This window comes from Ptychodera flava, chromosome 3, assembly GCF_041260155.1.
Source record: "Ptychodera flava strain L36383 chromosome 3, AS_Pfla_20210202, whole genome shotgun sequence".
In the NCBI taxonomy this organism is placed as follows: domain Eukaryota; kingdom Metazoa; phylum Hemichordata; class Enteropneusta; family Ptychoderidae; genus Ptychodera; species Ptychodera flava.
The window spans coordinates 23,130,858-23,146,944 of NC_091930.1; the positions used below are offsets into that span (position 1 = coordinate 23,130,858).

At 37.5% G+C, this 16,087-nt stretch overlaps 1 protein-coding gene across 3 annotated transcripts; it reads left to right on the forward strand.

Annotated features, from left to right (window-relative positions):
* Positions 1 to 341: 341 nt before the first annotated feature.
* On the forward strand, positions 342 to 12,006 carry LOC139129768 (zinc finger protein 660-like). Of its 3 annotated transcripts, none has more exons than XM_070695456.1 (4): positions 342 to 394; positions 5,341 to 5,565; positions 6,783 to 6,899; positions 8,049 to 12,006. In XM_070695456.1, exons 2-4 carry the CDS (start codon positions 5,454 to 5,456, stop codon positions 9,284 to 9,286), a joined length of 1,467 nt encoding a protein of 488 aa, XP_070551557.1. In that variant the 5' UTR covers positions 342 to 394; positions 5,341 to 5,453; the 3' UTR covers positions 9,287 to 12,006. The 3 variants fall into 3 exon arrangements, with proteins under 3 accessions (XP_070551557.1, XP_070551556.1, XP_070551558.1); XM_070695455.1 differs by lacking the exon at positions 342 to 394 and adding an exon at positions 2,181 to 2,731; XM_070695457.1 differs by lacking the exons at positions 342 to 394; positions 5,341 to 5,565 and having other exon boundaries at positions 6,787 to 6,870.
* The last annotated feature ends 4,081 nt before the right edge of the window (positions 12,007 to 16,087 follow it).

Genomic DNA, 16,087 nt, shown 5'->3' on the forward strand with positions numbered 1-16,087 from the left:
GGGAAAGCTAAGAAGACCAAGAAGTCTCTCTACTATCCTCCTATGTACCGCGCAGATAGAAACTGAGTTTCTGTAAACACTTTTAATTTGATTCACCTGTCTGTAATTTTTTATTGAATCAAATTTTGGTCATCGGTTCCCGTATTCGATGATTGTGATGTTTATTCCAGATAGAGGTTGCATTTGGGTTCTCAGAAGTATGTTAAAACGAACCGTCATATAGCATTTCAGATCTATTGTGACACTCCCCCATATACCATTGCGCCGCAAACTTGTTTCAGTTTGGTATTCTTTTCTAAGGGGAGTAAAGAACAACGCACGTCAATTATTCACCACTGCTCATGATAACCGGGTCGGGGCTGTCATTTGTCTCAGGTCCGCTACATTGAAACAGGTGAGTTGTCAGTATTCTGCATACAATTCTATCCATAGTGTTTTTCTTGGCTCTCTGCATTTTTTATGGAGTGGAATGTCTCCACAATAAAGGCGGTTATAGTTTTTTATCGCAGTCTTCAGAAGTACAGATTCAAAATATGCTCAATTGCAAAGACGCGTTTCACAGAGCGTTGCGATCAAATTGTTTACTGATAAGGCCGAATAATGGCGTTGTTAGTCAGCACAGCTGCATTCCTTTGTCATCGTTTTGTAGTAATATCTCCAAAATTTTACCTGTATGTTTTGACTAGTATATATTGCAACTTTGGATACACTGAGAGAACTAGATACACGATTTTGATCGTTTGAAATATTTGCATACAACGGACACGCGAAGGAGAAGTCAAAATCCTGTAAAATACACCATGTTTCAGAATGCGCAACACAAAGCGTTGGCATACCATTGTATACCTGTCAGTACTTAGCTTTGCGGGGGCGGCTATTGTTGAAAAGGAGGTCACCTCTGGGTCACGTCGGCCAGAGGTCCGACCAAGGGGTGCATTGTGATGTCGTCAATAAACTGTATTCTGTACTACGCACTCTGTGAATGGCCCGTGTGACCAGAGAATACCAAAGTTCTCTCATTAAGTGTCCCGCACCTAATAATATCTCTGCGATGCACCCACACCCAATCATTATTCCTCAAGCCTGTACCATGCCTGTTATCAAGCGAAAGAGTCAGAAGGTGGTACCAAACGGAGCATGTATTTGCATGCCTTAAATCGCCAATCAAATAACTGAAGGATTTTTGTCCTATCAACGAAATGGTGAATGGGTGGATTGTACAACAGTCTCACGAATATCAACTGAAACACCTTGTTTCAGCACATCGTCCTGTACAACGATCCCAAAGATTGAACTTGAACTCTATAAAATATTTAAAGGCATTTTTTCTCGAAATAAGATTAAAAATAGGCGTTAGTATATGCAAAGCTACGACACACAGAAACTACGGCTGGCATATGTGCTTAATGTCTTCAAGTTAGGGATTAATTACAAGTTTCAAATTCTATCAAACACAAGTGCTATCGTTACAATCAAAAATAATATGTGAAGTCAAACACTCTTATCGATAATTAATCATTGGTCTTTACAGATATAACCTATAAAGTTGGCATTTACAAAGTAGTAAAAATATTTGGCCAAACAACGGAATTATCTGCGGTATCCTTCACTCCAACGAACAAATGAAATACTAAACGCCAACAGATCATTGGTTAACTATGCAATTCTTTCAAACACTAAACTGCTTGTGACAAATGTATGATAATACTGTCTTGTATATAACAGCGACAACAATCGCAGATCATTAATTATATGTATATAATCATCTCGTTTCTCATAGTTTTCCTTGAACCTAATGGGGTATAACGCTCTCATTTCTACGACAAGCGTGATCTTAGATTTGCCAATAAAGTCACCAGAAACGTGTAGGGTTACCATGACGAGAAAAAATATATTGTTATGAAATACAAAAGATTGGTATTTTTAAAGTCTTCAAAGTCTAAAGGCAACGTATCCACGATAAACGTCGTGTACCTAAATTCAGATGCCTGACAGCTACGAAGAGTACTTTTTTAAGTTAATAGTTTTGGTTCCCACGTTCTCCAAATATCCCTGATACCTCGCAATTAAAAAACGTGAACGCATGAATGGCTCACTGGAACAGTGCGCTGATGGGAATGAAGTTTAACTTCCTATCTTGGGTCATGTCGGTATAGATTCACTAAAGTCTAAACAAACTCAACCTAACTTTTTATACCAACGGAAACTAAACAACCTTACCTCACCATGCACGCTGGTATGACCTGAGAAAAAATAAGTTCTAACAATAACCGCCCCAAACTGTACAATAGCTCTGTACGCTGAAGTTTAAAGTTTCTTAGGCCGAGTGTCAAATAGTGAAAGCTAAGAAGAAAGAAAATTCTCTCTGCTATCCACTATGTCCCGCGCAGATCGAAATGAGTTACTGTAGATACTTTTAATTTGATGCACATGTCTGCAATTTTCTATTGAGTCAAATTTTGTGATCATCGGGTCCCGTATTCGCTGATTGTGATATTTATTCCACATAGAGTTCGCATTTGGGTTCTCAGAAAGTATGTTAAAACGTTCCGTCATATCGCATTTCAGATCTATTGTGACACTCCCCCATATATCTTTGCGCCGCAAACTTGTTTCAGTTTGGCATTCTTTTCTAAGTCGAGTACAGAACAACGCGCGTCAATCATTCACCACTACTCATGATAACCGCGTTAGGGCTGTCATTTGTCTCAGGTCCGCTACATTGAAACAGGTAAGTTCTCAGTCTCCTGCGTAAAACTCTATTCATAATGTTTTTCTTGGCTCTCTGAATATTTTATGGAGTGGATTGTCCCTACAATGAAGGCGGTTATAGTTTCATCGCAGTCTTCAGAAGTACAGATTCAAAATATGTTCAAATGCAACGACGCGTTTCACAAAACGTTGCGATCCAATTGTTTACTGATAAGGCTAAATAATGGCGTTGTTAGTCAGCACAGCTGCATTTCTCTGTCACCGTTTTGTAATAATATCTCCAAAATCTTACCATTAAACTGTATGTTTTGACTAATATATATTACATCTTTGGATATACTGAGAGAATAAGATACACGATTTTGATCGTGTGAAATATTTGCATACAACGGACACGCGAAGGAGAAGTCAAAATCCTGTAAAATACACCATGTTTCAGAATGCGCAACACAAAGCGTTGGCATACCATTGTATACCTGTCAGTACGTAGCGTTGCGGGGGCGGCTATTGTTGAAAAGGAGGTCACCTCTGGGTCGCGTCGGCCGGAGGTCCGACTGACTGTGGTGGAGATAACACCAAGGGGTGCAATGGGGCATTGTGATGTCGACAATAAACGATATTCTGTACTGCGCACTCTGTGAATGGCCCGTGTGACCAGAGAATACCAAAGTTCTCTCATTGAGTGTCCCGCACCTAATAATAGCTCTACGTCACTTTAAGGCGATGCACTCCGAGCCAATCAATATTCACCAAGCCTGTAACATGCCTGTTATCAAGCAAAAGAGTCAGAAGGTGGTACTAAACGGAGCATGTATTTGCTTGCTTTAAATCACCAATCAAATAACCGAAGGACCTTTGACCTCTCCAAGAAATGGTGAATAGGCGGATTGTACAACAGTCTCACGAATATCAACTAAAACATCTTGTTTCAGACATCGTACTCAACAAAGATCTCAAAGATTGAACTTGAACTCTAAAAATGTTCAAAGGCATTTTTTTCTCGAAACAAGATTAAAAATTAGACGTTAGCATATGCAAAGCTACGACACACAGAAACTACAGCTGGCATATGCATTTAATGCTTTCAAGTTTTGGATTAATTATAAGATCCGAATTTTATTAAACACAAGTGCAATCGTCACTCACAAATTTCCGTGTTACTCATTTAATATGCGTCACCATTGAGTACATCATATGTAAAATTTACATAATATTATCGCTTTCCAGTTTCTGAACAATATAAGCCTTTGATAACCCGCCTCCGATTTCTGTGACAAGTTGGCTAATAAATTAAACAATAACAGTAATAAAAACCTAACTTTACGCAGCGAATATGTGCCCTGACATGCAAACTTGATTAATCTCCCACGCCAAACTCCACTCAGTTGAACATTGAGGAAGAAAATGCTTAAGGTCGATGACCCATTTTTAGATTGCGACGTAGACGTTCGTGTGCAGGGGATCAGTCTTTGAATACTATGCACAAAGTGAGTATAACTATCAGCCCTCTGAGTTCATTTGCATGCTTTGACGTTGATTTGCATGCGCGTGGACCAAATGTAATCGATATGCAGATTCTAAAATTTACTACATTGATGATTAATTGTCCTAAATTATAATTATGTATGTCAGAACCGGGCATTTTGGTGCGCGATGGGTTGACAAGAAAACATACTATACATACGTGTTCTGTAGTATCGTCCTGCATCCGTTTTGCTCTGTTTGACATATGACCGTTATCTCTGAACAGTGCTCAGTTAGTTCCGATCGTGCCCACGTTTGCTGTCATTCGCTTTCCTTTGCTTCGTGTTGGCGAGGCTATGAAGCCTACGGAACCTGTGTTATAGCCATGCACATCATTTTGTTCAAAATCGGAAGTTCGCATTTCGGTTCATTTTGAAATTGTGTCAAAATCAAGACATTTCATTTTCAAAGTATTTCATTGTTATTGCTCAAAGGAGTGTTGTTTGTAGGGTGATAGGAATATAGTCTTCCATGTCTTACCAAACTTCCAAAAACCTCCTGAAGTTAGACTCGCTTATCTTTACCGTTATTTAGGGTTGGGAAGCAATTTTGGATATCGTTCATTTTTTTAATATAGCAACTGGTGGAATGTTATACCATGTCAATAAATTTAATATTATAGGTCGGCAAAAAATCCTGAGGTGTTACATATTGTATGCATGTAATAATATTAAAAACTAAAATGTATCTATTTCTTAAAGGTATACTCTCACCTGTAATCTAAATATGCCCATATATGGTCAAAGGGGGCGTTCCTTATTATTCAAAATGTCCATGTGAGGGCGCTGATTTTAAAAAGCGGCCATCCGCTTAAAATCTGTGATTGGTTGGGTTTCCTCTTTTCATGGTAACTGTGGCAAAAGTGGAACAGGTGACAGTGTACCTTTAAATGTGACATGTTTAAAATACATTTCTAGTAAATCGGTTTTGATAACGAACCGATGCACTAAGGATATAATGCACGAAATACATCAGACAGTTTTTCTACAAGAGTGACACAATGATTATATTCACTTTCTGATAGACGGTAAACATTGGATTGTCTAGATTTGGGGACACACAGGCATACGAGACTCACAAGATATTCTTAAACCTATTCATTAGGAGTACAAACCCAAGCGTTTTCCATCACCTGCCGAAATTCAGCGCATGACAGCGGCAATCGAGGATACATCGAAGTGACAACTTAACTCTTGGAAACAGGATATGCCATAGAAATGGCCATCGAGTCATTACGATTGGACGGGTGGGATGTTTCTGTCAAAGTTTTTGACGAAGAAGACAGCGTTGGGACAAAACCAGTGTTTCTTCCCTGTCGAGGCAGAATTGGTAAGCTAAACTCAACTTAGTAAAGTTGAATTAATCGGAAGAATTGATAAATCAAGGTATCAAGGAAAAGATGACTAAGACGCGTGTTATTGTTCAATCCAGTCTGTAATTACCATGGCTATCACCGGAGTTGTGTTCAGTATAGGTGCGTTTGTTTCCAATTTAATGCGTGAGAATTAAGTTATAATCGACATCTGTTCAGTGTCCAGTAGCACCTTCAGGTAGAACGCGCCCCATGGACATATATTCGAACTCTCAAACTTTTACAATTCTATTCTGATATACAACTTGTTGGGATTCATTTTAAAGCTCTTTATGTAAGAAAACTGTTATTTGGTATAGTTTTATCAAAATTCGAAAATTTTACTTTTTCTCCATAGAGTTAACCCAGGGTTGGCGGCCATTTTGAATTTGAAACATTGGTAAATCTTGGGTTATTTGTTTCTCTAGTACCAACATTTGCACGGTGTTCCCCCGATTTTTAATCTTGACTTTGAAAGAAAATGGCTGAAAGATTGCTTAGGGAAAGTTCCAGCAAAAGTTTAAGTCTTTCATTTTCGAGGCGCATACTACATTAAACGTAAACATCTCTCTGCAGTCAATCGGGGACCGTTTAACTTCTTCTGGACAAACTGTCATAGCTAAAATGGTTCTCATTTTCGAACGTTTTGTGCCTACCCCTAGTGTTAATCACTTAGGAGTTAATTGACACAAATTTCCACCGTTTGTTGGTCGTGGCCTCTATAAATAATTATATCAGTCGACAGGAACGCAAAAAATATTGTGGACTATATGTCTACATTAAAAAATTGTCATTGTTAAATTAAATGTAAAAATATATTAACTTAGTGGGGTTCTTCCTTGATTAGGCATGTAACTTTTATATACGCAATACAAGAGCTTGTCTCTTGTCAGTGATGCCAATAACCATTGAGTTAGGAGAAACACACATTCAAAGTCTTAACATTACATTTTTAAAATTCCCTGAAAATACGTTAAGCCTCATCACTCATCAAGTAATGGGTTTCAGCGACTCTTAAATGTGGTGATATGGTGGAGCTCGCAGGAAACAAATGTCACATGATCGGTTAACTCTATAAAATAGACATTGATACTTCATCAGCGTTCATTTGTCAACGTATGTCCCTTATTGTGCTCTGTCAATCCAACACTCGCTTCAACCAATTTTAATCCATTAATGTACTATGAATTTCCAGAAAATAACAGTAACTCACCGAGTGAAGGAAAGAGAACACTTACTCTTGGACGTGGTTTTGTAAAATCAATCGCAAACATCTACCAAAGGTATAAAAATGGAAAACTTTCAAAAGATGGTAAGAAGTTTTTTCAAAGATAATGATTAATATTCTTTTGTTCAGTGTAAAGACATGCCTCCCCTATCTGTTAAGGTGCTTTTAGGTTTGTTTATCCCAGCTAAATAAACTCCGATGGATACATTTGCATTTCTATCACATCACACATGAATAGCCAAAAATCACTTGCCAAGTTGTTTTCATTCATTTAATTATCTTGCCTTTGTTTTAATATCTAATAACACAAACCATTGCACAGTGCTATAGGTTTCTCATAATACATCATGATTTGTACCAACGTAGATTCCCCTCTGAAATCTACCATGTCTCCCATGTATAAACACATTCCTGGACTAGATGTAAAAATTCTGAAAACGTACTTTTAAGGACACCATTCTTCTCGATTCCCATTTTAAAGGATTTGGAAAATTGTGCTTGATTGATAGAGGAGATAGCATTATTGTAAATTTTCCACTAATTGTGTCCTCAGCCATACGGAATAAAGTGGTGGGAAGTAGGGAGACTAGTTGCACCTGTTTTATGAAACAAAGGGGTACTCATTTTTTTCAAAATAGCAAAGACAAAATAAATTTACATGCTAACTTTTGTTTGAGAATGACCCTAATTCAGTTGGTCGTAACTTGCTCCCCAAAACTGTGACATTTGTAGTACCTGCAAAATGTGACTTTGATGGTTATTTAATGGTTTCTTTGAGATTTATACTACAATATATCAACGTACATTTAATAAGTATAATGAATCATTTATCTTGAGACTTCACATTATTGCTTTTATGCAGAACTGAAAAAGTTATAATAAAACTAGCGTCGTTGGTATAAATCAAACAGGATTGTGGGTAATTTATTGTACTGTGCATTGACGCGACATCACATGCAATCTGATTCGTTTAGTAATGTCCTGACAGTTGTTTGAAAATGCAGAGATGATTCTACATTCATCTTATAAGATTTATGTATTACGTTATCAAAATTAAAACTTGTGTGCATAATTATCTATATGCATGGCAAAAACTACATTGTTTATCTAGACTGTTAAAATAATATCATAAGAAAAATACAGAAAAATTAGTGAGACAATATAACCGTGGGTGATAAGTAGATAAGCATGGTTCTTATTCATATCGAAGATATGCTCTCTTCTCTTGCATAGATGTTCGAATAATTATGGACACGTTTGCACATTTCGGTAACATCTCAATGTGCCTCCTGGATTTCCCAGAAAACAACGGAAATGATAGTGTTCACAACCAAGAAATACCAAGCTCCAAACTGAATAAAACACACATCAACTCAGACGCACTGCGACGTCCTTCACCAAACAAATTCATTGAACGAGCAAATCGAAAGAAAAAAGAAAATTCCATTAGTAGGAAGGCTGTGAGGGTTTCCACTCGGCTTAAAACGAGAACTAAAAACAAACACCGACAGTCTGAAAAGAAATCTGATACCATAGAACCTAGAAGAAGGATGATGAGAAACAAAAGGATGAGATCCAAGGAAGTTATATGTAAAGAAAAGAACGGCAACAAATCAATGAAGCAGAAAGGCGACCAAAAGGTAAATCCAACCATTAAGCTGAAAAGAATCTCAGAACATAAACGTATCAAACTCAGTGGATTTTGTACACACAAAAGCATTCTTAGAAAATACTTGAAGATGTGCAGACCTTTCAAGTGCACGGAGTGTGGCAAGACATTCAAGCGAAAGTATCACCTTAAGATTCATCAATTAATACACGCACAGGAACGACCACACTCATGCAATCAGTGCGGTAAGAAATTTACTCAATCCAGCAATCTAAACACCCATCTCAAGACTCATTCTAAAATACAGCCACATGAATGTGAAATTTGCGGCAAACTATTTTCTCGCAAAGGCAACCTACAGCGTCATCGTCGGATGCACACAAATGAAAAACCATACAAATGTAAAGACTGCGGTAAACGTTTCTCTGATCTGGGAAACTTGAACAAACATCACAAAGTCCATTCAAATGAAAGGCCTTACCTGTGCCACCAATGTGGCAAAGCGTTCAAGCGTACAAACAACCTAGAGGTCCATCTCCGAACCCACAAACAAGAATATCTGTACTCTTGCAAGGACTGTGGTAAGAAATTCAAACAGAGTTCGAACCTGAAGCAGCATCAGATGATCCATGCAAATGAACGACCTAACAAGTGTCAAATCTGTGGAAAAACGTTTACTCACAGTGGTAATCTTCACAAACATATTAAAATCCACAGAAAAGAGAAACTTCATTCGTGCTTTGTTTGTAAGAAAACATTCGCAGAAAAAGGCAACTTAAAAACTCATCTGAAGGTTCACACCAACGAAAGAAGGTGCCAACACGAGACACGCAGTTCCGGCAATAAACACAGGGGCACGTAAGGTCGGGTGTTAATTCTATTAGAAGGGAACAGAACCGTCCGACAAGGAAGGTGAAGTATGAAAGTCCTGAAGCGACCTTGTTCAAATTAACGTGTTCAAATTAAGACGAAACTCAAGTAGCTAGAGATTGATAAATCTGCCTATGCACACACCAACCGTAATTTCCGCCTTCTTCTTCCGATCGTTGCTGCGGTTTATATACAAAGTTACTAGGCCTGCAAAAATGACAGAGAAAATAGAATATTTAGCACACTAGAGAACTTTCAAAACAAATTTTCAAAAACATCGCTGTTCTGCAGTGCCCTTCAAACTTCCGTATCGGTATCGTAAAAACCAAAGAACAGCAGCAGTTTTCATCAACTTTTGACTTGATACAGGTTGGGACTCTTTAGTCCAAATCATGCATATATATATATATATATATATATATATATATATATATATATATATATATAGTCTACAATGTATTATCATGTCAATTGTTGTTTTTCTATCATTTACTTTACTTTTCAGAACGCTTTATATTACCGTAAAGAAAGAAAGTACATTGCCTTGAATGCATGTTAAATGAGTACACGTTGAAAGGACGTGTGCAATAAATATATTAGGTTTGTTTGTTAGCATTCTTCCATCGAAGTGTAAATTCCGGGTGCCTTTACCATTTGCCTGAGCCTTCATTGAATTCTCAGTTTTGCGGGCTTAAGAATGAAACGACAGGCTAACATCGAATACATCTCACTGTACATATATATTGACCCATGGTGCAGGTTATACAATCATTTACAAGGCTAAGGCTGTTGCGGCTCATTCACCGGCTCTGTTTTGAAACTCGAATATTGGCAAGTAATATATATGTATTGTAACCACAACAACTACTATCTTGTCTAAAAAAATCGAGAACTATCTCAACTATATATAACTTACTTTGTTTGTAGATGATATAGCAATTTTCGTTTATATCCTCTAGGATATGGGTGTGCACATTCGGCAACTACATAAGATATCAAATTTATTCGAACTTTAGCCGTTCGAGTCATTGATTTTTTTAATCCGGGCAGGGAATGATTAATGTGAGTTATCCCCTCATATACAGGACTGTTTGTTGTCTTTGATCTTCGTTAACAAAGCCAAATAGCACCCATATTGCCAATACTTTCATTTTAGGTTGGTCAACGTTAACATTTTAATGGGAAGTGAAGGCCCATCAAACAAAAGAAACAGATTCACGCGTTGCTTTGTCTCTTTTTCCGTGATATGAACTAATGGAACAACAAATATCTTTTGAAATAAATTATAATTCAGAGTAAGGCTTAGAGAACGTGGGAACAAATGAACATGCGATGCATAACGCGCTGAGAGCTCACTAAATTCAAGGTTGCAGAAAAAGAAGTCACTTGGGCTAAACACTGTCACTGCGCGAATTCACCAGCAGAAGTCCACAGCACACTGAAGCTGCACATGCGCAGTGCTATCGCCTTTTATTCCTTGAGTGTTATGATGTAACATAATTTGTTGTTTGAAAAAAATTGCAGTCTTTCATGTTTTTTTTCTCATACTCTTTTAGCATGTCACAGTACTTACAATTCCATTTTTATCCTTAATGGCTGTTTAGATAGCAAAATACGAAAACAATTTTGTACGATGATAGGTCAATTATGGTGAAGGTAAAAATTATATTGATGTTTATGGAGTGGTCATAAACGCTAAAATTAAGATAAAATCCACCACTAGAGAAATATGTAGAATGTCGAAAACAGATGAGTGTGGCAATTTGACACTTGGTGATTGAATAGTTCCAACATACATGTACCGGTAAAAAATATCTTCAGTTAGAAGATATAGATGTTTACTATTAATGGACACTTTAGCTTTTCGCAATATATACAGATTTTGGTACCTGTTTAAAGAAATACGTTTTCTCAATATATCTATTCTGGCAAAGAAATATATTCACTATTTGAACAATATTTGCAAAGTGGTTTTGCGTTAAAAATGATTGGAACTAATTCGGGATAATTGGATAGTGAAGTAATATCAGTTAAATCTGCAAATAGAAGCTCATCTGCTTTTCCTTTCACGTTAAACACTTGTTTTTATGAGTCATTTGTAATGTTGCAACATTCAGCTATAGGGCACCTAACAATATTAAGAAATATGAAGATTCAATTGTCCCAAATTAGTTCCAATCGTGTTGTCTTGACTGCCATCAATTTATTTTACTTGATTTGAATTATTATCCATAAGCTTTGGCTCATCCCGCCATGCCAAGTTTCATCGCGTAAGTCACTAATATTTCTATTATATTTTATACAAGGGCTTGTCATATTTTAACCATTACAGTTGTATTTATAAATGTGTGAAATTTCAGTTATTTCAAGGGGGACTTTCATGCGTGGTTGTACATATTATTTTCGTTGCACAAGTAAGAACAGCATACAAAGACGTTGAAGCATACACCATTATGTCTTTGCAAATCTATAGACTATTATCATTCAATAAGCAAAAAAGTATGAAGATCTCTTAAAGGTGGACTAAACGTCCACTATTATCAGCAATCATAACTATGAAATACTTAATATTGTCTTTCAAGGTTTGAAATAGCATACAAGACGCAATGCCTGTTTTAAGTGTTGTACTAGCATTTCTCTGTATCTTGCAATTGAGCCTGTCTGATCACTATTGTTAGTCAAAGAGTAATAAAAGGATGAAAAACTCAAGAAGTTTTGTGATTTTATCATCGATCCAGTTTGAGAAACAATAAGACGAAAACAAGCGTACGAGTCATCTTCTGTTCCTTAAATCACAATCAGACTGCTATCGACATATATCCCAGTGACGTTTCCATCGATAACACTGCATATGTCACTCACAGGAAGTAATCTCTTAACAAGTTAAAACCCATATTTTGTGAGGCGGATGAATTTTTTTACGACAGAGATAAGTGTGAGCATGTAAGTATATACCAGATGGTTTGAGATCGACAATTTTTTTTCTTTTGGCATGATTTGACAGTGATCGCACCATCACTACAGTATTGGTAAGCCTACGGGTTCCCTACATCGGATTCACCGGAGGGACACCAAAAATCTTTTTTCCAGCAGAGCGGGGGGAGGGGTGCTCTGAAAATTGCAGTTGACGTTGTTAGGTGGCCCACGGAAAAAGTTGATGAAATATTTTTCTTCTGGCTCCCTAAAGTTAATTGTGCTCTTGGAACCTTGTAACCTTGTTTAAATTAACAAGCTGGAAAAGTCACAAGTGGCATACGATACTTCCGGGTTTTTGTAGTAGCAAGTATAACTCGACACGGAGAAAGTAAAAGTGAGAGAAACTAACATTTACGATATTTTAGGAAGAAGCATCGGGAAAACGATGTAAAGTCGGCATGATAACTTTACCCCTTAAAGCAGGACGTCATGCCTGCTCAAGTGTTGTGATAGCATATCCTTGTACTTTACAGCAAAGCCTGTAAAATTCACTGCCAAAATATTATTTTTTCATCGTAGAATAAGAAGCTGCGCCAAATGAAAGTGCAATATATGCAAATAATTATTTCTCTTACCTTGTTAACCACATCGCAAATTCTCCTGAGTGATTTATTTGGGTCAAAATGACTCTATTTTCATATAGCGGGACTATGGTGCCATAACTGTTTCCCAGTGAGAAATATGCCACCCTGGTAAAGGGTCGAGGTGTCTGCGAAGTGGTTTCGTCAAGTATTTTTAAGATTTTCTCGACAAACATTCTCCCAATTGTCCGGTTAAGGAGCCAGTATTATATACGCCATATGCTCATTTCGTGTCGCGATTCACCATAATACGTCATGTGAAGAGAAAATAGATACGTCTAATCCCCAATGAATAGACAAAAGTGACGTCAGCTGGTATTTTTCAAAGACTGTTACCCTAGGGAAATAGTTTTTGGCCAAATTTAGAATGACAGGTCAGTGATATTACGCGTAGTTTCGCATGCAGCTTTGAAACAATGGCTATTGACTACAACGTGATGAGCGCCCAGGATGAGCGACAGGCCTCTCTCGACAACAAGAGCAGCTCATAGACGATAAAGACTCGAGTACAACCAAGGATGTTGCTACATATGCTTAGGATATTGTGTGAAGAAGTTGGTACTAAAGTTACCGCTGTGGAGAAATCACGAAGTTAAACTTGTCAGAATGGATTGTTGCATTACATAATATCGAAACACATGAAAAACTTTAACATAAAACTAAATGAGCGCGTGGCGTGTTATAAAACAACTGTACCCTGGTCTTTATTCGGGTTTTATCGCCTGTTAATTAGCCCTTGTGACCGTGTGTTACCAGAAACACATCGATGTACCACTCGGCCTACCGCCTCGGGAATAGCGATGTCTTTCTGGTAACGCATGGCCCCCTGTGGTAATAAACGGGCGCTATAGCCGTAATGACCATGTAAAGGGTGTTTTATTGCACATACCTGAAGATCTCATATGATTTGCAACAGCAATGCATGCCATGGTTTCACGAGATAAACAAATACTGTAGCCCCGAATTTCAAGCAAACCTTCCAAGCTTTGTGATGACACAACCAAGACAAATCAACTGAGAGGCAGCTTTATATTAATATTGACCAAAAAGTAACCGAAATTCATATGTCCTGTAAACAGTTAAGTGCAAAATGATCTGACATGAACTGAAAACTTTAACATTTTTCTCTACAATTGAAACGAATACGACATTTCACTGCCGTCGGTACGTGTCACTGACCCCAGCTATTATATGTGAGAACACTGACACGCTTGCCACTTGCTTGTCGACAGTTGAGCAACAATTGAGTCAACTGCAGCTTAAATTTTTAATTTAATGAAGATATTATCATTTTGCAGTTGCGTTTTTAAATAGCAGTGATTTAAGGGAAGACTTTGTATATCAATCAAACACGTCATTTTACAGAAATAATGACTAAAATTGAAAATGTACAGAAAGGAAAAGGCTCTAGGTGTCAAACAAAGCACTGTGTCTCCTAAAAGGCAGCAAGTTTCGGTATTCGGTTTCATTGTTCATCGACATACCTTTGTCAGCCATCGCAAACAAAGGTCAGGTATTCTATATGTACAGCTTATCTTATAACCCCGGGCCGGTATCGCCTGAGTGAATAATTAACAATACGTTTGACCCAGGTGCATTGAGAACAGCGGGAGTAAACAATAATCCACAAGAACACCATGACCCGTCGCACGTTTGCACGTAGTACCAGCCTCGAAAATCCGAGGACTAAAGTTCTACCCTATTCATTAAAGAAGGATGGAAATAGATGCAACACAGTGTGGAATACCGCACGAGCTATGATACCAATGATACATCGACGGGTTTGAGCGGGTACAACCTTCATATAGTTCACTTACGTACGAAGAAGTAGAATACTTGGCCAAGCAACGGCAGTGTCTGCGACACTCTGTCATTGTTACAAACGGCTGGCACACCTCAGGCCAACAAATTACAAGATACTTTTAAAATTTTATCAAACACTGAACCGATTGTCACACATTCTCCATAGTATTGCCTTACTTAACGCATGAAGTGACCCTGAGGCACAGCTTATTCAGCTTAATATATAATTTTGTAGTCCTGTCCCTTTGTTAGCTTTCAATCCAATACGGCGTTTTTCACTCTCCTTTGCTCGACAAGTGGTATCTTTATGGAACAAAAATGTAATACTAAACTTATGCTTGTCTTAACATGAAAACATTCAATTAATCGGCTAGTATATTCAGGTTTGGTCGATATTTACTGGGGTTAGGTAAACATAGGTGTGATACACATTATGCAGCTTTGTAGAATTCCTAGTCAGAAGACAGAAATATCGACCATAAATTAAATGGCGTGTATCTAAATCAAACGTGCACGAGAACGACAAAGAGTGTTTTTTTAAAAAAAACTCACGTTTTGTACATATTATGTACAGATACTTGTTTTTCAATTTAACAAGCATTTTGAAGGCATTGTGGATTGATCAGAACCGCATCCCTTAGAGATTTGTGTTGAATTTTCCAAGAGAGGATCAAAGAGACACGTAGTGCCTTATAGCCGTTAAAAACCTTAGTCTCCTAAACACAACGAACACTGACTCGGTCTGACCCTACCGCAGATTATGTTCTGTGAATATAATATGAACCAGCATTGCTATCTATCCATACGTTGGACTTTTTCTTAGAAGACTGGCATTTTGTGGGACAATCTACAGATATCTTCTACGCATTAAGTCACTTACATTGAGTTTAATTATCTGTATATACTTTTGACTGGATGTCAAAGTTGAGGAAGATAAAATTACGGACTTCTTTTTTATTGCCCCCATAGGTATCGTACTCCTATATGAAGTAACGCTATTGCAGATGGTCTCAATTTTTTTCCATGGTAACATGATTTAATATCGTGACAATGTTTGGTCCTTGTCTTCCGTTTTCGTCATTTCTGGTGTCCGATAAATTAAGATTTATAGATTCAAGATGAAATTCGCAATTAGATTTTGAGAAATTATTCCCAAATTGACTATCAGATCGTTTTCTTAGATATATTATATTATTCAGCAAAAAACTGCATTCCCCTTTGTCATTCTCTACTCGGTGGAGTAAAGAGCAATGATAACATTGGTCTAGAGGGAATTATCACATAATACATGCTTATTTGTCACTTATCCACTGCACTCTAAACAGATGAGTCTTTTGGAGGCTCCAACAATGTTCTTGACAGCAGCAAGCTTTCTGAAAATTTTGGCTGACTTTGTTGGATGGCCCCCTGAAAAAAATTCGATGATACATTAA